At 46.0% G+C, this 23,291-nt stretch overlaps 1 protein-coding gene across 6 annotated transcripts in view; it reads right to left on the bottom strand.

Annotated features, from left to right (window-relative positions):
* clocka (clock circadian regulator a) overlaps positions 1-23,291 on the bottom strand; it is a 280,411-nt gene that overhangs the window by 45,381 nt on the left and 211,739 nt on the right. For all 6 annotated transcript variants that reach the window (XM_068035102.1, XM_068035091.1, XM_068035120.1 and 3 more), the window contains one exon: positions 17,082-17,157. In XM_068035102.1, coding sequence (XP_067891203.1) covers positions 17,082-17,157 — 76 coding nt within the window. The remainder of the gene's footprint in view (positions 1-17,081; positions 17,158-23,291) is intronic.

Raw genomic sequence — 23,291 nt, 5'->3', positions numbered from 1 at the left:
TGAGACTTTTGTGTGTGACAGAGGGGCTCCTATCTTTCTTTCATTCTTCTACCTTTTTTCAGCCTCCAGTAGCTTCCTCTCTCTTCAGTACAGGGGAAGAAGCTGACTGATGTGCAACTGGTAAGTTATTTTAATTCTCATTGTAATAAAAAGTTTTTAAAGTTACATTACAGCAGGTCAGCTTGGCCAAGTGGAACGTTCGTCCTGCCGTATGTCAGAAGTCATGGACACACCTCATATCCTACAGTAACACATCTGCAGGAAGTGTCACCAGCTGCAGAAGCTTGAGCTCCGGGTTTTGGAACTCAAGTGGCGGCTGGAGTCACTGTTGTGCATCCGTGAGGCAGAGGACTACGTGGATAGCATGTTTAGAGAGGTGGTCACACTGCACGTTAGGAGCATGCAGGCAGAGAGGGAATGGGTGACCGTCAGGAAGTATAAGAGAACCAGGTAGGCATTGCAGGAGTCCTGTGAGTCTATCTTGCTTGTTAATCGGTTTTCCATTTTGGATACTGATGAGAGCAATGGTTCCTCGGGGAGTGTAGCCAGAGCAAAGTCTGTGGCACCACAGGTGGCTCAGCTGCACAGGAGGGAAGGAAGAAGTGTGGAAGAGCAATAGTGAAAGGGGATTCGATAGTCAGGGGATCAGACAGGTGTTTCTGTGGCAGTAAACGTGATTCCAGGATGGTGTGTTGCCTTGCTGGGTGCCAGGGTCAAGGATGTCACGTAGCGACTACAGGACATCCTTCTGGGGGAGGGGGAACAGTCAGTGGTCGTGGTCCACATTGGTACCAATGACATAGGTAGGAAGAAGAATGAGGTCCTGAAAGCAGATTTGAGAGAGTTAGGAAGCAAATTTAAAAGCAGAACCTCCAAAGCAGTAATCTCAGGATTACTCCCAGTGCCACGTGCTAGTGAGCATAGGAATAGGAGGATTGATCAATTGAACACGTGGCTGGAGAATTGGTGTACAAAGAACAAAGAACAGTACAGGACAGGAACAGGCCATTCGGCCCTCCAAGCCTGCGCCGATCTTGATGCCTGCCGAAACTAACACCTTCTGTACTTCCGGGGCCCATATCCCTCTATTCCCTTCCAATTCATATATTTGTCAAGATGTCTCTTAAACGTCGCTATCGTATCTGCTTCCACCACCTCCCCTGGCAGCAAGTTCCAGGCACTCACCACTCTCTGTGTAAAGAACTTGCCTCGCACATCCCCTCTAAACTTTGCCCCTCGCACCTTAAACCTATGTTCCCTAGTAACTGACTCTTCCACCCTGGGAAAAAGCTTCTGACTATCCACTCTGTCCATGCCACTCATAACTTTGTAAACCTCTATCATGTCGCCCCTCCACCTCCGTCGTTCCAGTGAAAACAATCCGTGTTTTTCCAACCTCTCCTCATAGCTAATGCCCTCCAGACCAGGCAACATCCTGGTAAACCTCCTCTGTACCCTCTCCAAAGCCTCCACGTCCTTCTGGTAGTGTGGCGACCAGAATTGCATGCAATATTCTAAGTGTGGCCTAACTAAGGTTCTGTACAGCTGCAACATGACTTGCCAATTTTTATACTCTATGCCCCGACCGATGAAGGCAAGCATGCCGAATGCCTTCTTGACTACCCTATCCACCTGCGTTGCCACTTTCAGTGACCTGTGGACCTATACGCCCAGATCTCTCTGCCTGTCAATACTCCTAAGGGTTCTGCCATTTACTGTATACCTCCCACCTGCATTATACCTTCCAAAATGCATTACCTCACATTTGTCCAGATTAAACTCCATCTGCCATTTCTCCGCCCAAGTCTGCAACCGATCTATATCCTGCTGTATCCTCTGACAATCCTCATCATTATCCGCAACTCCACCAACCTTTGTGTCGTCCGCAAACTTACTAATCAGACCAGCTACATTTTCCTCCAAATCATTTATATATACTACAAACAGCAAAGGTCCCAGCACTGATCCCTGCGCAACACGACTAGTCACATCCCTCCATTCAGAAAAACACCCATCCACTGTTACTCTCTGTCTTCTGTGACCAAGCCAGTTCTGTATCCATCTTGCCAGCTCATCTCTGATCCCATGTGACTTCACCTTTTGCACCAGTCTGCCATGCGGGACCTTGTCAAAGGCTTTACTAAAGTCCATATAGACAACATCCACCGCCCTTCCCTCATCAATCATCTTCGTCACTTCCTCAAAAAACTCAATCAAATTAGTAAGACACGACCTCCCCTTCACAAAACCATGCTGTCTCTCACTAATAAGTTCGTTTGTTTCCAAATGGGAGTAAATCCTGTCCCGAAGAATCCTCTCTAATAGTTTCCCTACCACTGACATAAGGCTCACCGGCCTATAATTTCCTGGATTATCCTTGCCACCCTTCTTAAACAAAGGAACAACATTGGCTATTCTCCAGTCCTCTGGGACCTCACCTGTAGCCAATGAGGATGCAAAGATTTCTGTCAAGGCCCCAGCAATTTCTTCCCTTGCCTCCCTCAGTATTCTCGGGTAGATCCCATTAGGCCCTGGGGACTTATCTACCTTAATGCTTTGCAAGACACCCGACACCTCCTCCTTTTTGATAATGAGATGACTGTGACTATCTGCACTCCCTTCCCTAGGCTCATCATCCACCAAGTCCTTCTCCTTGGTGAATACTGATGCAAAGTACTCATTTAGCACCTCGCCCATTTCCTCTGGCTCCATGCATAGATTCCCATCTCTGTCCTTGAGTGGGCCAACCCTTTCCCTGGTTACCCTCTTGCTCTTTATATATGTATAAAAAGCCTTGGGATTTTCCTTAATCCTGTTTGCCATTGACTTTTCATGACCCCTTTTAGCCCTCCTAACTCCTTGCTTAAGTTCCTTCCTACTGTCTTTATATTCCTCAAGTGCTTCATCTGTTCCTAGCCTTCCAGCCCTTACAAATGCTTCCTTTTTCTTTTTGACTAGGCTCACAATATCCCGTGTTATCCAAGGTTCCCGAAACTTGCCAAACTTGTCTTTCTTCCTCACAGGAACCTGCTGGTCCTGGATTCTAATCAGCTGACGTTTGAAAGACTCCCACATGTCAGATGTTGATTTACCCTCAAACAGCCGCCCCCAATCTAAATTCTTCAGTTCCTGCCTAATATTGTTGTAATTAGCCTTCCCCCAATTTAGCACCTTCACCCGAGGACTACTCTTATCCTTATCCAAAAGTACCTTAAAACTTATGGAATTATGGTCACTGCTCCCGAAATGCTCCCCCACTGAAACTTCGACCACCTGGCTGGGCTCATTCCCCAATACCAGGTCCAGAATGGCCCCATCCCTAGTTGGACTATCTACATATTGTTTGAAGAAGCCCTCCTGGATGCTCCTCACAAATTCTGCCCCATCCAAGCCCCTAGCACTAAGTGAGTCCCAGTCAATACTGGGGAAGTTAAAATCACCCACCACTAAAACCCTGTTACCTTTACATCTTTCCAAAATCTGTCTACATATCTGCTCCTCTACCTCCCGCTGGCTGTTGGGAGGCCTGTAGTAAACCCCCAACATCGTGACTGCACCCTTCCTATTCCTGAGCTCCACCCATATTGCCTCGCTGCATGACCCCTCTGAGGTGTCCTCCCGCAGTACAGCTGTGATATTCTCATAGGTGTAGGAGAGAGGGTATCAGGACCGGTTCTGGGGCAGGTTGGACCTGTACAAGATGGATGACTACACATTAACAGAACTAACATCCTCATAGGGAGATTTGCTAGTGCTGTTGGGGAAGGATTAAACTAGCTTGTCAGGGGGATGGGAACCTGAGGAGTTGCTCAAATTGGAAGGAAGTAAAGCTGGTAACAGGAGGTAGAAAAGTAGCAAGCGACATTAGATGGCAGGCAAAACAAAGGCAAGCATCAACTAGGTTTTGAATGCAGAATAATGTCAAGAAGACAAGGTTAAGAAGACACGGGCGGCGTAATGGCTAGCACCGCAGCCTCACAGCTCCAGCGACCTGGGTTCGGTTCTCGGTACTGCCTGTGCGGAGTTTGCAAGTTCTTCCTGTGACTGCGTGGATTTCCTCCAGGTGCTCCGGTTTCTTCCCACTTGCCAAAGACTTGTGTGTTGATAGGTCAATTGCCCATTGTAAAAAATTGCCCCTAGTGTAGGTAGCTGGTAGGAGAATTGAGGGAAGGTGGGGATGTGAGAGGGAAAAATGGGATTAATATAGGATTAGTATAAATGGGTGGTTGATGGTTGGCATGGACTCGGTGGGCCAAAGGGCCTGTTTTGGTGCTGTATCTCGCTATGACTCTATTAAGGGCACTCTTCCTGAATGCACACAGAATTTGCAACAAGGTAGATGATTTAAAGGCACAAATAGAGATAAATGGGTATGATCTAATTGCCATAATGGAAACGTGACTACAGGGTGACTAAGACAGGGAACTGAATATTCAAGGATATTTGGCATTTAGGAAGGACAAGCAAAAAGGAAAAGGAGGTGGTGTTGCACTGATAATAAGGAATGGGGTCAGTACATTAGTAAGGGAGGATCTCAGATCGGAAGAACAAAATGTGCAATCTGTTTGGGTGGAGCTAAGAAACAGCAAGGGGCAACAAACATTGGTAGGAGTTGTTTATAGGCCACCAAACAGTAGTGGTAGTGTAGGGCATGGTATTAATCAGGAGATTAGAGAAGCATGTAGCATGGGTAATACTGTAATCATGGGTGATTTCAATCTGCATATAGCTTGGGTAAACCTAATGAGCACCTAATGCTGTGGAGGACGAGTTTCTGGAGTGTGTTAGGGATGGTTTTCTGGAGCAGTATGTTGAGGAATCGACTAGAGAACAGGCTATTTTAGATCTAGTATTGTGTAATGAAAAAGGGCTAATTAATAATTGTGTTGTAAAAGAACCTTTGGGGATGAGTGACTATAATATGCCAGAATTTTAAATTATGTTTGAAAGTAAGATAGTTCAATCTGAAGCCAGGGTGTTAAATCTGAACAAAGGAAATTATGAAGGTATGAGAGGAAAATTGGCTGAGGTGGATTGGGGAAATACATTAAAATGTATGACAGTACATAGGCAATGGATAGTCTTTAAAGAAATAATATATAGTTTACAGCAACTATACATTCCTTCAAGGCACAAAAACACCAAAAGTAAAGGCAGTCAATGTGGATAATAAAGGAAGCTAAGGATTGCATAAGATTAAAAGAAAAGGCCTATAAAGTTGCCAGAAACAGTGGTAAACCTGAGGATTGGGAGAATCTTAGAATACAGTAAAGGAGGATGAAGAAACTGACAAAGACAGGGAGAACAGAATATGAATGTAAGCTAGCAAAAAATATAAAAATGGACTGTAAAAGCTTCTATAGGTACGTAAAAAGGAAATGTTTGGCTAAGACAAATGTGGGTCCATTACAGGCAGTCAGGAGAACTTATTAATGGGGAATAGAGAAATGGCAGAGAAGCTAAATGATTACTTAGTGTCTGACTTCACTGAGGAAGATACAAGAAATCTCCCAGAATTAGAGATCCAAGGGATTAGGGAGAATGAGGAATTGAAAGAAATTATTAGTAAGAAGGTTGTATCGGAGAAATTAATGGGGTTGAGGGTTGATACGTCCCCAGGACCTGATATTCTACATCCTAGAGTGTTGAAAGAGGTAGCTATGGAGATAGTGGATGCATTGGTGATCATCTTCCAAAATTCTATAGATTGTGGAGCAGTTCTTGCAGATTGGTTACAAATGTCACCCCACTATTTAAGAAGGGAGAGCGAGAGAAAACAGGGAATTGCAAACCTGTTAGCTTACATCAGTCATTGGGAAAATGCTAGAATCTATTCTAAAGGATGTGATAAATGGACAGTTGGATAATAATAACCTGACTGGGCATACTCAACATAGATTTATGAATGAGAAATCATGTTTGACGAACCTATTGGAGTTTTTTTGAGGATGTTACTAACAGAATTGATAAAGGGGAGTTGGTGGATGTGGTATACTTGGACTTTCAGAAGGCTTTTGATGAAGTCCCCCACAGGAGGTTGATTAGCAAAATTAAAGCACGTGGGATAGGAGGTAATATACTGGCATGGATTAAGGATTGGTTAACAGGCAGAAAGCAGAGAATAGGAATAAACAGGTCATTGTCACGTTGGCAGGCTGTGACTAGTGGGGTACCGCAGGGATCATTGTTAGATATATCAATAATTTAGACGTGGGGACCAAATGTAATATTTCCAAGTTCACAGATGACACAAAACTAGGTGGGAATGTGTGTTGTGAGGAAGATGCAAAGCGGCTTCAAAGGGATTTGGACAGACTTAGAGAGTGGGCAAGAATGTGGCAGATGGAATATAATGTGGAAAAATGTGAGGTTATCCACTTTAGTAGGAGGAATAGATGTGCAGAGTATTTCTTAAATGGTAAGATATTAGAAAGTGTAGATGTACAAAGGGATCTGGGTGTTCTGGTCAATAAGTCACTGAAAGCTGACGTGCAGGTGCAGTAAGCAATTAAGAAGGCTAATGGTATGTTAGCCTTTATCGCAAGAGGATTTGAGTACAGGAGTAGTGAAGTCTTGCTTCAATTGTATAGAACCTTGGTTAGACCACACCTGGAATACTGTGTGCAATTTCGGCCCCCTTACCTTGTTCCCGAGATGGAGGGACTGTCCTATGAAGAGAGATTGGGGAAACTGGGCCTGTATTCTCTCGAGTTTCAAAGAATGAGAGGTGATCTCAGTAAAACCTACAAAATCCTTAAAGGGATAGACAGGATAGATGCAGCTAAAATGTTTCCCCTGGTTGGGGAGTCTAGAACTAGGGGACACAATTTCAAAATATGGGGGAAGCCACTTAGGACTGAGATAAGGAGAAATATCTTTACTCAGAGGGTTGTGAATCTTTGGAATTCTCTACCCCAGAGGGCCATGGAAGTTCAGTCATTGAGTATGTTTAAAGCAGTGATTGACAGATTTCTAAATACCAGTGACATAAAGGGATATGAGGATCGTGTGGGGAAAAGGCATTGAAGTGGATGATCAGTCACGAGATCATATTGAATGGCGGGGCAGGCTCGACGGGCTCAATAGCAAATTCCTGCTCCTATGTTCCTATCTTCCTTTGTAATTGGCTTTAAGTTTTAGATTTTTGTTGTGGACTCTAGTATTTCTCTCTCAAACTTAATATGGAATTCAATTGTATTATGATCAATTTTTCCGAGAGGATCTTTTACCATGAGATTACTAACTAACCCTACCTCATTGCACAATATTAGATTTAAAACCACTTCATCCCTAGTTGGTTCCACAACACATTGTTCTAGGAAACTGTCGCAAAAACCTCCTATAAACTCATCGTCCAGACTATCTTTGCCAATTTGAATGGTATACTTCCCTCCTCCATTTCCTTTCACTCTACGATAGTCACTGCACCACACTTGACTCCACCTCCTTCCCCTCATACTTGTACACTTACCACTATTCCAACCCCCACTACCCCACATCTCACATCTTAAATACTGCATACCAACTATTCTATCATTACAGGCACATTCTCTAAACATCTCATAAGACTTTCACTACCATGCTTCCTTCTTTCTTGCAGCAGGAAGTCGCGCACAACCAGAGACAGGAGGCTGCCATAAGAGGAAGCCAAGTTTGCCTGCACACACTATTTGCCATGGATGAAAACATGCTGAGCATCACAAGCATGTAGAGATTTGTTACACCTTATCCTTTTTTCTCCTATCTCATGCTATACACATTCTGGATGAAAACCAGCAGCCACTTCGCTCCCTACTCTCCCCTCATGCTAAAAGCTAACCCAAGTCCTTCTCATTTATTTCAGTTGCCTTCCTGAAGATGCACCATCATGCGATTTCAGCCCAGCAAGCACAAACTCAGATACTGGTACCACACATTCTAGGCTAGATGAAGGGTTTTCAGGTGGTGAATCACCCATACAAGTGTGCAAGAGCTAAGGCAGCGACATATGATGCAACAGATGGCAGCTCACCACAGAGCAAGATTATTTTTTATTTATTTTTTTTTAAATTTTATTTTATTTAGAGATACAGCACTGAAACAGGCCCTTCGGCCCACCGAGTCTGTGCCGACCATCAACCACCCATTTATACTAATCCTACACTAATCCCATATTCCTATCACATCCCCACCTGTCCCTATATTCTCCTACCACTTACCTATACTAGGGGCAATTTATAATGGCCAATTTACCTATCAACCTATACTAGCTCTGCTGCAGAGGACTCAAGATACTGACCTTAAGGGTCTAGGCTACTGAAGAAGGATGATGGACATACACCAGGAAATGCTCAGTGCACTGTGCAGCTTGCCAGTGATCTTGCACACAATGGGCTGAATTTAGTGAGCCTGTCGCAGACCCTGGCGGCCAACTCAAAAATGTGTGCCGTTCCCACTTGTCACGTGGGTGGCCAGCCCACCGCTATCAGGCGGTGGGTGGCCAATTGTAATAATGGAGGTGCAAGGTCCAGCCAATCATGCGGCGGGGGCAGGATGCGAGACGCCAACTGACTCCGGAGCAGGTGCTGGCGCCATATTACAGACTTGCCATCCCACTTGCATTGCTGCTCTGGACTCATTTGAAGTGTTCTCGGGTGAAGCCATTGCAGTTGCGAGGCCTGGACACCCCCCTGACCCCGACCCCACCCCACGGAGCCAGACCTCAAAGGATGGCAGAGACAAGACATGTTTTAAAGACGTCTCCCTCGAGATTCGCCTCCAGACTGCAAGGGAAAGGCAGTATGTCCTTTTCCCCAGCAATGGCAAGAAGAGGTCTTCCCACCTGACCAAGCAAGCCTGGATGGAGATGGCAGAGGAGATCAGCAGCCGTGGGCTCACACCCCCGGACATGGGCACAGTGCTCAACTTCATTCTGCCAAGGTGCCTGCTCCATACCTCTCTGTTTTTCAGGGATTGCTAGAGGCTATGCAGGAGAAAGCGAGACATGGAGAAGGTGACACCACAAAGGCACTGGCAGGGGGGTTAGGCATTACCTCATTCTGACAGATGATTTGCTGCATTTTGGCCACAGGCCACACTCTTTTACAGCTCACCCGCATTAACTCCCGAGAGAGCGGACACGAGCGTGACCTATATAGGATACCCCAGTAGGGGACAAGGAGCTGCCACTAGCAGAACAGTCATGTTGATCTCTCTGCGAAGTATTACTATCTAACTTTTTCCACTTTCAAGCCAAGAGGGCCCATAACTGGAGGGAGACATCCCAGATCTTCAGACTCTCTCGACAGCTAAGCAGGAGTCACTTGAATTAGCAGGGACCCAGGGTGGTCATTCCATGTCAGATGAAGAGACTGGAGTCTTTGCGCAAGACGTTGAGGATTATCTTTCATCGACATACAGTTCACTTCCGGAGATCCATATCACATGGTTGGCATGAAGAGATCTGCACAGCCTAACCACACGTGTTTGTGTTCTCTCATGCAGGTCGGCATCTTCAGGAGACTCAAGCAGACGGGGGACGTAATTTCATGTCTGAGGTGGATCTGCAGTCAGAGGATGCACAGGCCCACGACTCTCCTGCACCTTCCACCAGCACAGATACTTTCACCTCGGTGCATTTCCACTCGGCTGTAGAATCAGGGTCACAAGCTGGCGACAGCACTGCACATGCTCCTGAGCAGCTGGCTGAGACAACCGAGGTCTCCGAGTTGAAGGACTATGGGTGGCCAGGCCCATGATGACCCTCTGGAGTCGACAGTACAGGGCTTGCTGCAGTTGCAGAGAGAGGTATGGCAACATCTGACGGAGATGCCAGAGGCCATGCATAGCCATGAGTGGACGGTGGAAGAGTCCATCCATGCCATGAGTGCTGCCATATCTCAGGCATATGAGCACATGGCATCCTCCATTTAGAGATTGGCAACCCTCATGGAGTGCCGGATCCCACAAATGTGCACAGGCCTGCCCACCTTCGCCTTGGCCATGTGCTCAACGCAGCAGTGGCAAGGCAAGAGAAGGATGAGGCCCCTGGAGTCTTCTCCAGCTCCTCGTCCTTCTCTGATCATCAGGAAGGTTCAGGGGAGGAGGACAGGCTGATTTCCACAAGGCACTCTGAAAGTGGACACCGGCTTCTCAGCCCCTCCGCCAGTGATCCCAGCTCCAGTCGTCGCGACATCTGAGAAGAGTCCTGCACCAGTGCAGGAATCCCTCAGGCAGCCAGGGCCCTCCAGGCCTCAGGCAGCCAAAGCACAGCTGTCAAAGTCATCCCAGGCCATGGGGCAGCTTGATCAGCAGCCTGCCTCCAGCTCAGCTTCTATCGCAGGGGTCACACGTCATATAAAGTTCTTTTGTTAATGAAATTAACCTTCATTGTGGAAAAGTGATTATTTTATCATGCATTAATTGTGAGCTGCTGACTTCACCCTTCCCCCTTAGTGGATGCCAATGTAGGCACAGCCCTCATTTGAATGGGGTCGCCCATGGGCCATACCATGTGATTCAGCTGGGCGCTAGGCACGGAAGACAAATAGAAAGGAGGTGACAGACTGCATGCATTGAAGTGAGTCTTTATTGATTTTACTCTGAGAGGCCATCATGGTGGCTGGAAGCAGACAAGTATGAGCCTGTCTCTTGCCTCCTTGGCCCATCACTCAATGTGTCTGGCCTCTGGTGCAAGGGCTTCAACATCCAGTGCTGCCTGCTCATCACCCTCCTACGCATCCTCCTTGTCTTTGGAGGAATGTCATTCAATCATGTCCTCAAGGCCACCTTCCTCTGCAGTGTAATATTGTGCAGAGCACAGCAGACTACCACGATACGCAAAACCCTCGGGGCATGCTACAGGGCTCCACCGGATCGATCGAGGCAACGGAATCTCATCTTCAGCAGCCCAATAGCCTGCTCGATGGTCGCTAGGGTTGAGCTATGGCAAGTGTTGTACCTCTCCTCCGCTGCATTGCAAGGATTCCTCACAGGCATCAGTTCCTGCCCTTGTCCCCATGAATCCATCCCTGAAGGCGAGCAGGGGGCCTGAAAAGCAGTGACACCTGGGACTGTCGAGGTATGTAGCCATCATGGCTGCTTCCCGGGAAGCGGGCACACACCTCCAGGGCACGATTTCAGTGGTCACAGACCAGTTGAACGTTGATGGAATGGAAGCCCTTCCTGTTGATGAAGATGGCTGGCTGGTCTGTTGGAGCCTTGATGGCCACATGCATGCAATCTATCACACGCACTCAGGGAAATCCAGTGATGGCTCAGAAGCCGAAGGCCCTCTCAGCCTGACCGTCAGGGTCAGTCTGGTAATGCACGTAATCACCGATCCCCATGAACAGGGCATTGGTCATCTCCTTGATGTAGCGGTGGGATGCTGCCTGGGAGACCCCACATATCTCCGCTGGATCCTTGGAATGATCCAGATGCGTAAAAGTTAAGTGCCATAGGGAAACCCAAAGGTCGCAACTTGTCCTGCAGCAGGGCGTATAAGTTGTTGATGGCCTGCCTGGAGAGCCACAGTATTTGCTAACAATGCCGCTCAGACATTTGAAGGCAGCTGAATGAGTCCGATACACGGTCTGGCACAGGTGGGCCCTTCTTGGCATGGCCGGCTGCTGCTCTTCTCGTCATGGAGTTTCAAGAGCAGGTGCAGCTGCCTCCTAACCCTCCCTCGGTCGGAGGTGCTGCATCATGCCACGGGGGACCAAAAAGCCGTGGTGTATGAGTCCCATGCTGGATGATCAGTGGGTCTCCAGAACAGTGTTGATGCAGCGACAACCCTGCCTTGGCAGCTGTACCTTTGCAATTTCTCCCAGCAGACTCCCTGATGGCCCACAGTGCCCACCCTTGCTGATAGCCGACCCTCTCACCTAGCAGCATAGGCACCCGACCCTCTCACTCAACAGTTTGGCCACCCGGTACAGCCACCCAAAACCAGGCAACCCCTGGCAGTCCATCCAAGATCCAGCTCACCCGGTACTCCCAGTCCCAGGAGACCCAGCCCCTCCTGCAGACCACCCAAGACACAGGAGCCCCCCTTGCAGACCCAGCTCACCCACGCACAGCACATAGCACTGCAGGCTGACAATGGTCTCTGCTCCCTCCTCTTCTCCTATGCAGAGCTGGTCATGGTTGCCTACCCATCGTGGCACTGAGTACTCACCTCTGTCCGTTGGGCTTTCAAAGGCCAGGTATCCGAAGGCACGTGACGGCTGACCATCGTCCACTTAGTTCCAAGTCCGCCATTGAATTGCAATAATTTACACACTAATGTATTAAAACTAACTGTTCTACAATTTAAATTGCATTCCCGTCACGTCAGGGCGGCAACACTGCCTTGGTGCTATCCCGCCGTTGACTAAATCCAATGTCACATCGTCGGATTTCCAGCAGATATGTCCAATGCGATTCTCTGGCCTCCCACAGCTCCATTCCCACTCCAAACAGCTGCACTAAATTCAGCCCAGTGGTTCAGAGCATGGAGGAGTTAAGTTCCAACTTGTGTCAAGGCTTCATAAAGATTTTGCAGACCATTATGTTCAAGATGGACCAAGCAGTCAGTTCCACAAATACAACAATGGTGCCCAACATGATGGAGCATCTACTGACAGCCTCCATGGAAGCTCAAATGGCTTCCACGTTGGCTTTGGCGACGACTGTTGACAGGGGCTTCCAGAGCCGCTGCACTCTGTTTTCACACAGAACAGCAGGAATGCTAAAGCGTCATCCCAGGAGAACGGTTTTGGCTCCACAGGAAAGTTTCCAGCTGTCCTCTCTCAGGATGACAGCGTGCTTGTTCTCCAGCTGTCCATTCCATTTCTGTCCTCATTAGTGCCACACAGCCAGATGGGCAGACTGCCCCAGTCCTCCTCAAGGTTGTGTAGTCTGCAGCCAGCCACAGATATTCAAGGTCACCCACCACAGCCATCTGACAGGTTTAGATTTAGATTTAGAGATACAGCACTGAAACAGGCCCTTCGGCCCACTGAGTCTGTGCCGACCATTAACCACCCATTTATACTAATCCCACACTAATCCCATATTCCTACCACATCCTCACCTGTCCCTATATTCCCCTACCAACTACCTATGCTAGGGGCAATTTATAATGGCCAATTTACCTATCAACCTGCAAGTCTTTTGGCTGTGGGAGGAAACCGGAGCACCCGGAGGAAACCCACGCAGACACAGGGAGAACTTGCAAACTCCACACAGGCAGTACCCAGAATTGAACCCGGGTCGCTGGAGTTGTGAGGCTGCGGTGCTAACCACTGCGCCGCCCTACAAGTTCAGTAGTCTTCCAATTCCTAGGCTATAGCCACTGGGGAAGCACTTTGTAGCAGCCCTAGGTTAACTAACCAAGGACAGAAGACAAGCATTAAGGGCTTGCACAAGGGAAATTTGTTATTATTTTCTAATAACTGTTAGATACAGATGGAATTGAGTTGTTTCGTAAATTTGCTTTTTGTTTTCAGTTTGTTATTGGTGTTTACATTTGTAGTGAAGTGAAGGCAAGCCCATAAGACTGAACTGGAGGAAGACAATAGATGGTGGTAGCAAGGGGGGTGGTGGTCAGAATTGCCAGACTATTGGTGTAGCAGGGATGGCTTAGGTGAAGCGCTGTTTCATAAATTGCTCTCAGAGCTCTGGCAGCTAAGATCAATTCTGGTTGATGTTGCTCCTAAAATTCCTCCTCTTCATGCTCCTCCTCTTCCTACCGCCTATGTGGCAGTAAGGACTGGCTCCCCCTCAGTGCAAATTTATGGAGAATGCAACAGTTGACCACAAATCTAGATACCTGCTCACAGCTGTACTGCAAAGGTTCTTCTAAATAGGCCAGGCAGCATTAACATTGCTTCAGCACACCAACTGCCTGCTCGATGATGTTTCCCGGTTTCCTGGCTCTCGTAGGCCAGCTCAACAGCTGTTACAGGGTTCTTGATAGGAGTCATGAGCCAACTTGATGGGCATATTCTTTGATGGCCAGTAGTCAGCCTGTAACCTGATGGCCTGGTTAAAACAAAGGCATCATAGAGGATGGGCACAGGATAAACATGACTACTGGCAAGAAACCAGGCACAGATCTGTATGATGTGTGATCTCAAATAAACTGGGCAATGAGAGAGGATTCAGAAGGATGTCAGGCTGGTGATGGACCAAAAAAGTGCCCAGATATTAACCAGTAGCCTTAATGGACAAACCAAAAGCTAGCCTGTATGCAATGAATGAGCCCTTTAAATAGCACTGGTTAAGGTCTTCCTGCCTGTTAGCATCACGAGTGGCTGGGTGAGTTTATCACGTGGCAAGTCAGGCGTTGGAGAGTCCAATATCACAAAAGGGTCCTAAAACATGGGACCTTTACTTAAATATTTCAATCAGCAATTTAAGTAGTTGTGGCATGAGCCCTGGATGCCTATGGTGCAACCCAATCAGATACTTATTAGGTACACTTCTGGCAACCAAAGAGTAAGCACACCACTTGTCCCCTCTCTCTGCTCCCACATATTGGATGCTTATATGCCTGTTTTGCACCTGAAAAACTAGCACAGCACCACTGAATTTCCAGGTTCACAAGTTGATAACTGTAAGTTTTGATCCTGCAGGTTTGTGTTTCTTTGAATCCTAAATTATACTTAAGATTTTCTGTATACATATTGTAAGTACCTTAAAACAAATCTGCAGCTTGGTATGTAAAAAGTGTATATTCTCTCGGAATGTACAAAGAACAAAGAACAAAGAAAATTACAGCACAGGAACTGGCCCTTCGGCCCTCCAAGCCTGCGCCGATCCAGATCCTCTATCTAAACCTGTCGCCTATTTTCTAAGGGTCTGTATCTCTTTTCTTCCTGCCCATTCATGTATCTGTCTAGATACATCTTAAAAGACGCTATCGTGCCCGCGTCTACCACCTCCGCTGGCAACGCGTTCCAGGCACCCACCACCCTCTGCGTAAAGAACTTTCCACGCATATCCCCCCTAAACTTTTCCCCTCTCACTTTGAACTCGTGACCCCTAGTAATTGAATCCCCCACTCTGGGAAAAAGCTTCTTGCTATCCACCCTGTCTATACCTCTCATGATTTTGTACACCTCAATCAGGTCCCCCCTCAACCTCCGTCTTTCTAATGAAAATAATCCTAATCTACTCAACCTCTCTTCATAGCTAGCACCCTCCATACCAGGCAACATCCTGGTGAACCTCCTCTGCACCCTCTCCAAAGCATCTACATCCTTTTGGTAATGTGGCGACCAGAACTGCACGCAGTATTCCAAATGTGGCGGAACCAAAGTCTTATACAACTGTAACATGACCTGCCAACTCTTGTACTCAATACCCCGTCCGATGAAGGAAAGCATGCCGTATGCCTTCTTGACCACTCTATTGACCTGTGTTGCCACCTTCAGGGAACAATGGACCTGAACACGCAAATCTCTCTGTACATCAATTTTCCCCAGGACTTTTCCATTTATTGTATAGTTCACTCTTGAATTGGATCTTCCAAAATGCATCACCTCGCATTTGCTCGGATTGAACTCCATCTGCCATTTCTCTGCCCAACTCTCCAATCTATCTATATTCTGCTGTATTCTCTGACAGTCCCCTTCACTATCTGCTACTCCACCAATCTTAGTGTCGTCTGCAAACTTGCTAATCAGACCACCTATACCTTCCTCCAAATCATTTATGTATATCACAAACAACAGTGGTCCCAGCACGGATCCCTGTGGAACACCACTGGTCACACGTCTCCATTTTGAGAAACTCCCTTCCACTGCTACTCTCTGTCTCCTGTTGCCCAGCCAGTTCTTTATCCATCAAGCTAGCACACCCTGGACCCCATGCGACTTCACTTTCTCCATCAACCTACCATGGGGAACCTTATCAAACACCTTACTGAAGTCCATGTATATGACATCTACAGCCCTTCCCTCATCAATCAACTTTGTCACTTCCTCAAAGAATTCTATTAAGTTGGTAAGACATGACCTTCCCTGCACAAAACCATGTTGCCTATCACTGATAAGCCCATTTTCTTCCAAATGGGAATAGATCCTATCCCTCAGTATCTTCTCCAGCAGCTTCCCTACCACTGACGTCAGGCTCAACGGTCTATAATTACCTGGATTATCCCTGCTACCCTTCTTAAACAAGGGAACAACATTAGCAATTCTCCAGTCCTCCGGGACCTCACCCGTGTTTAAGGATGCTGCAAAGATATCTGTTCAGGTCCCAGATATTTCCTCTCTCGCTTCCCTCAGTAACCTGGGATAGATCCCATCCGGACCTGGGGACTTGTCCACCTTAATGCCTTTTAGAATACCGAACACTTCCTCCCTCCTTATGCCGGCTTGACCTAGAGTAATCAAACATTTATCCCTAACCTCAACATCCGTCATGTCTCTCTCCTCGGTGAATACCGATGCAAAGTACTCGTTTAGAATCTCACCCATTTTCTCTGACTCCACGCATAATTTTCCTCCTTTGTCCTTGAGTGGGCCAATCCTTTCTCTAGTTACTCCTTATATATGAATAAAAGGCTTTGGGATTTTCCTTAACCCTGTTTGCTAAAGATATTTCATGACCCCTTTTAGCTCTCTTAATTCCTCGTTTCAGATTGGTCCTACATTCCCGATATTCTTCCAAAGCTTCGTCTTTCTTCAGCCGCCTAGACCTTATGTATGCTTCCTTTTTCCTCTTAGCTAGTTTCACAATTTCACCTGTCATCCATGGTTCCCTAATTTTGCCATTTCTATCCCTCATTTTCACAGGAACATGTCTCTCCTGCACGCTAATCAACCTCTCTTTAAAAGCCTCCAACATATCAAATACAAAATCTTTTACCTATTGTAACATTGTACCTCTTGCAACATATGCTCTTTGTTCTTAATTAGCAGAATTACCTTCTTACCACACAGTCAAATGTCCTGATGCAAATCGCCATTTTTCATAGGGATGGAAGAAAAACAATTTTGTTGGTTTTAGACTTACAAATGCAATGATGTGCATGCAGATCTCAAATCACTTCAGGACTATCAGGGTACCCACTATTTACCCAGAACATTCATCTGCTTATTAGTGTACCTCACCTTATCAGCAATAATCTCTGGTGGGGACTCTTCTATGCCAAGCTTTCTTCTTCTCTCTGCTCGTACTTCTGCATAGCTGTATGACAAATGAAAGTTTGCAACTAATTAAGGACAGCCAATGAAATAATATCCACACTATAGGGGGAATTTTATGCTCTCTCCCGCAGCGACTTTGGAGGCAGGGACAGCATATAATCAAGCAGGACGGTGGCGCCACCTTCCCACCTCCACCCAAATTAAGACTGGGATGGGAAGGCCCATAAATGGCCCTCCCGCCCATCTGCCAAATGAGGCCCTTAAGTGAAAATTAATGCCCAATTAAGGGCCTCATCCCACCAACATTGGTAATAGCCCGTGGCAGGCGGGCCTGTTGCCGCATGGGGAGCACGCCAAGCAAACCTGTGCTGGTTACTTGCCGGCTCCCAAGGGGGTTGCTCATTAAAAAGCTGAGAGCCAGCCCCATGCCCTTGCTACCAAACCTCGTACACCTTATTCCCCTGCGAACCCCACCCCACAAAACCCCACCCGTCCTGACTGACCTGTGGCCTGGGTCCAGCGCCTCCAGTGAGTCCAGCACCAGCCACAGCCTCCACGGTGCTGCTGCTCAGTTAAAGAGTTGTCAGCTTCTGATTAGCCGGCAGCTCTCAGCAGCCCGGACTTCTGTTGCCGGGGTCCTTAATCCCAGGGAAGGCTTATTGCTGTCCACTTAAGTGCCTAATTGGCACATAATGTGGTGGGCCTTCCCCAGAGGAGGCAGGGCTCTTGCTGGCACTTTAGCCGAGACCCCCATCGCCCACATAAAATCCCAGCCTATATTTTAACTTCAATGCATGCTGCTTCTGCGGTATCTCCCTGGGCTACCTTAAAGTAAGTCATCTTCTAAAATCAAAAGCAATCTTGCGGTAGTCATTACAGGCCCAATGTGATCTCCTGGACTAGTTTCAATCACCGAAGTAGGTTCATCTTTCCCCTAATTGTTCTGGGTTTTTAAAATCTGTCCATGGTGCTGGAAAGTTACCTGAACACTTTGTTCCAGAAGGCAGTCACACCCCATAGGATAGAGCCTTCTGATTTGGTCAGTGGTCAGGAACAAGAGGATGTGACTGCAAGTAAGGCAGGTAAGGGGATCAAGAAGGCAGAAGTGGAGGAGCCTCAGCCCTTGCAATTGTCCAACAGGTTTGAGGTTCTTTCAGCTTATATGGATGAAAGTGGGGGCTGCAAGGTGGATGAGCAAACTGACCAGGGCACTGTGGTGCAGGAAGCCATTCAAGAAGGGGAGTAAATAAGAATTAGTGGTAGTAGGGGACAGTATAGTCAGGGGAATAGATACTGTTCCCTGCAGCCAAGAGCGAGAGTCCAGAAGGCTGTGTTGCCTGCCAGGGTTCGGGACATCTGCTCGGGGCTGGAGAGGAACTTGCAGTGGGAGGGGGAGGATCCAGTTGTCGTGGGCCACATGGTACCAACAACATAGATAGGATGAGGAAAGAGGTTCTGCATAGAGAGCATGAGCAGCTTGGGGCTAAATTAAAAAGCAGAACCTCAAAAGGTAATAATCTCTGGATTACTACCTGAGCCACGAGCAAATTGGAGTAGGGTAAATAAGCTCAAAGATTGGTGTGGGAGAAATGGGTTTCGATTCATGGGGCACTGGCACCAGCACTGAGGAAAGTGGAAGCTGTACTGTTGGAACGGTCTTCACCTGAACCATGCTGGGACTAGTGTTCTAGCAAGTCTTGTAACTAGCGCGTTAGAGAGGGCTTTAAACTAAACAGTGGCGATGAGGGATCAAGTGAGAGAAGATACCACAAATTAAAGAGAGAGGAGAAGGCAAGAGAGCAAGGTAGCAATAAGGAAAATAATAATCAGAGCATGGCAGGAAGGGACAGAATGTACAAAATTAACTGCGTGCAAGCAACTAAGGCTAGAGGTTGCATAAATAGTAAAAAGACAAAACTAAAGACTTTGTATTTGAATGGACAAAGCATTCGTAACAAAACAAATGAATTGATAGCTCAAATAGAAATAAATATGTATGATCTGATAGCCATTACAGAGACATGGTTGCAAGATGACAAAGGCTGGGACTTGAATATTCAAGGATACATGACATTTTGGAAGGACAGGAAACTAGGAAAAGGCGGAGGGGTAGCTCTGTTAATTAAGGATGATATTAGAATAATAGAGAGGTGACCTTAGTTCTAAAAATCAAGACGTAGAATCAGTTTGGGTAGAGATAAGAAATAGTAAAGGTAGGAAGTCAATTGTAGGAGTAGTTTATAGGCCCCCTAACAATAACTACACTGTAGGCCAGGTTATACAGGAGGAAATAATAGGGGCTTGCGAGAAAGGTACGATGATAATCATGGGTGATTTTTATCTACAGATAGATTGGACGAATCAGATTGGCAAAGGTAGCCTGAAGAATGAGTTCATGGAATGTTTTGGGGACAGTTTCTTGGAGCAGCACGTTCTAGAGACAACCAGACAGTAGGCTATTCTAGATCTGGTAATGCATAATGAAACAGGATTAATTAATGATTTCATGATAAAGGTGCCCCTAGGTAGCGGTGATCCACAACATGATTGAATTTCATATTCAGTTTGAGGGTGAGAAGACTAGTGTTTTGAACTTAAGTAAGGGCAATTATGAGGGTTTGAAGATGGAGCTGGCTGAAGTAAACTGGGAAATTAGGTTAAGGGATAGAGATGCAGTGGCAAACATTTAAGGAGATATTTCATAACACTCAGCAAAGGTACGTTCCAGTGAGAAAGACAGACTCTAGGGGAAGGAAGCAACATCATGGATAACTAAGGAAGTTAAAGATAGTATCAAACTGAAAGAAAAAGTGTACAATTCAGCAAAGAGTAGTGGCAGGACAGAAGATTGGACAGAATATAAAAAAACAGCAAAGAATGACAAAGAATAATGAGAGAGAAATTAGAGTATGAGAGAAAGCTAGCTAGAAATATAAAAATGGATAATAAGAGTTTGTGCAGATATTTAAAAAGGAAAAGAGTAAGTAAAGTGAGTGTTGGTCCTCTAGTCAGTGGGTCAATAATGGAAAATAATTGAACAGATTTTATGCATCTTCTTCACTGTAGAATATACAAATAACATCCCAGAAATAATTGTGAATCAAGAATTGAAAGGGAGGGAGGAACTTAAAACAATTACCATCACCAGGAAAAGGGTACTAAGAAAATTATTAGAACTAAAAGCTGACAAGTCCCCAGGTCCTGATGGACTTCCTCCTAGGGCCTTAAAAGAAGTGGCTGCTGAGATATTGGAAGCATTGGTTTTAATTTTCCAAAATTCCAAGATTCTGGAAAGGTCCCATCAGATTGGAATGTAACTCTGCTATTCAAGAAAGGAGGAAGACAGAAAGCAGGAAACTACAGGCCATCTGTCATAGGGAAATGTTGGAATCTATTATTAAAGAGGTTATAGCAGGTTATTTAGAAAATCTCAGTGCAATCAGGCAGAGTCAACATGGTTTTGTGAAAGGGAAATTGTGTTAGACTAATTTATTAGAGTTCTATTAGGAAGTAACAAGAAACGTGGATAAAGGGGATGTGGTGTACTTGGATTTCCAGAAAGCATTTGACAAGGTGCCTCATCAACGATTACGAAACAAAATAAGAGCCCATGGTATAGGGGTTAACATATTGGCATGGATAGAGGATTTGGTTAGATAACAGGAAGCAGAGAGTAGGCATAAATGGGTCATTTTCCAGTTGGCAAGCTGTAACTAGTAGAGTGCCACAGGGATCAGTGCTGGGGCCTCAACTATTTAAAGTTATATCAATGACTTGGATGAAGAGACAGAATGTACAGTTGCTAAATTTTCTGATAACACAAAGATAGGTAGGAGAGTAGGAACATAGGAGCAGGAGTAGGCCATTCAGCCCATCGAGCCTGCTCCGCTGTTCAATACGATCATGGCTGATCATCCACTTCAATGCCTTTTTCCCCACACTATCCCCATATCCCTTTATGTCACTGGTATTTAGAAATCTGTCAATCTCTACTTTAAACATACTCAATGACTGAGCTTCCACAGCCCTCTGGGGCAAAGAGTAAGTTGTGAAGAGGACATAAGGAGTCTGCAAAGGGATATAAATAGGTTAAGTGAGTGGGCAAAGATTTGACAGATGGAGTATCATGTGGGAAAGTACGAACTTGTCCACTTTGGCTGGAAAAATAGATAAGTAACATATTATTTAAATGGAGAGTGTTTTCAGAACTCAGATGCAGAGGGATCTGGGTGTCCTAGTACACGAAATACAAAAAGTTAGTATGCAGGTACAGCAAGTGATTAAGAAGGCAAATGCAATGTTGTCTTTTATTGCAAGGAGAATGGAATATAAAAGTAGAGATGTTTTGCTACAGTTGTACAGGGCATTGGTGAGACCACTTCTAGAGTATTGTGCACAGTTTTGGTCTCCTTAATTAAGAAAGGATACAATTGCATTGGAAGCAGCTCAGAGAAGGTTCACTTGACTGATTCCTGGGATGACAGTGTTATCTTATGAGGAAAGATTGGACAGATTGGGTCTTTATTCATTGGAGTTTAGAAGGATGAGAGGTGATCTTGTTGAAATATAAGATCCTGAGGGGACTTGACAGGGTGGATGTTGAAAAGATGTTTCCCCTTGTGAGAGAGACTAAAACTAGGGGCACAGTTTAAAAATAAGGGGTCTCCCATTTAAGACAGAGATGAGGAGACATTTTTTCTCTCAGAGGGTCGTGAGTCTGTGGAACTCTCTTCCCCAGACAGCAGCGGAGGTAATATCAATGAATGTTTTTAAGGCAGAGGGCATCAAGTGTAGGCAAGAAAGTGGAGTTGAGTACAAAAACAGATCAGCCATAGTCTTGTGGAACGGTGGAGCAGGCTCAAGGGGCCAAATGGCCTACTCTTGATTCTAGTTCATATGTTTAGTTCAGGAATGCATAAGGCATTACAACTGTGTAGGACAAGTTAAATATATCTCCTATCTGTAACTTTTGTATGTTTGTATGTACTTAAATAATAAAATCCTCTGTTGCAACTAGAATCAGATCTTCAATGTCGACTTAATCGCCTCTCCTAGAGTTGCACAATCATGATTGTTTTTCATCGATGGGATGTGGGCATCACTTTTACTGCCCATCCTAATTGCCCTAGAGAAGGTGGTGGTGAATTGGCTTCTTGAACCACTGCAGTCCATGTGATGTAGGTGCACCCACAGTGCTGTTCGGGACGGAATTCCAGGTTTTCGACCCAGCGACCGTGAAGGAACAGCGATATATTTCCAAGTCAGGATGGTGTGCAACTTGGAGGGTAATTTGCACGTTGGTGGTGTTCCCATGCATCTGCTGCCTCTGTTCTTCTGGATGGTAGAGGCCGCAGGTTTGGGAGATGCTGCCAAAGGAGCCTTGGTGAGTTGCTGCAGTGCATCTTGTAGATGGTATATACTGCAGCCATCGTGTGCCTGTGGTGGAGGGAGTGATTGTTTAAAGTGGTGGATGAGGTGCAAATCAAGTGAGCAGATTTGTCCTGGATAGTGTCGAGCTTCTTGAGTATTGTTGGAGCCGCACTCATCCTGGCAAGTAGAGAGTACTCCATTACACTCCGGACTTGTGCCTTGTAGATGGTGGACATGCTTTGGGAAGTCAGGAGGTGAGTTACTCGCCACAGAATTCCCAACCTCTGACCTGCTCTTTTAGTCACAGTATTTATGTGGCTGGCCCAGTAGCGAAGATAATGTCATTGACTATCAAGGGCAGATGGTTTGAAGATGGTCATTGCCTGACACTTGTGTGGTGTGAATGTTACTTGCTATTAATCAGCCCAAGCCTAAATGTTGTTCAGGTCATACTGCATGCAGGCAGGGTCTGCTTCATTATTTGCAGAATTATGAATGGAACTGAACAATGTGCAATCATCAGTGAACATCCCCAATTCTGGCCTTATGATGAAAGGAAAGTCATTGATGAAGCAGCTAAAGATGGCTTGGTCTAAGACACTGCCCTGAGGAACTCCTGCAGCAATGTCCTGGGGCTGAGATGATTGGCCTCCAATAACCACAATCACAACCATCTCCTTTTGCGCTAGGTATGATTCCAGCTAGTGGAGAGTTTCCCCCCTTATTCCCATTGACTTCAATTTTGCTAGAGATGCTTGATAGAAAACTCAATCAAATGCTGCCTTGTCAAGGGCAGTTACTCTC

The sequence above is a fragment of the Heterodontus francisci genome, chromosome 1 (assembly GCF_036365525.1).
Source record: "Heterodontus francisci isolate sHetFra1 chromosome 1, sHetFra1.hap1, whole genome shotgun sequence".
NCBI classification, from domain to species: domain Eukaryota; kingdom Metazoa; phylum Chordata; class Chondrichthyes; order Heterodontiformes; family Heterodontidae; genus Heterodontus; species Heterodontus francisci.
The sequence above is the reverse complement of the archived record's forward strand: the minus strand, read 5'-3'. Positions and strand labels throughout refer to the sequence as shown.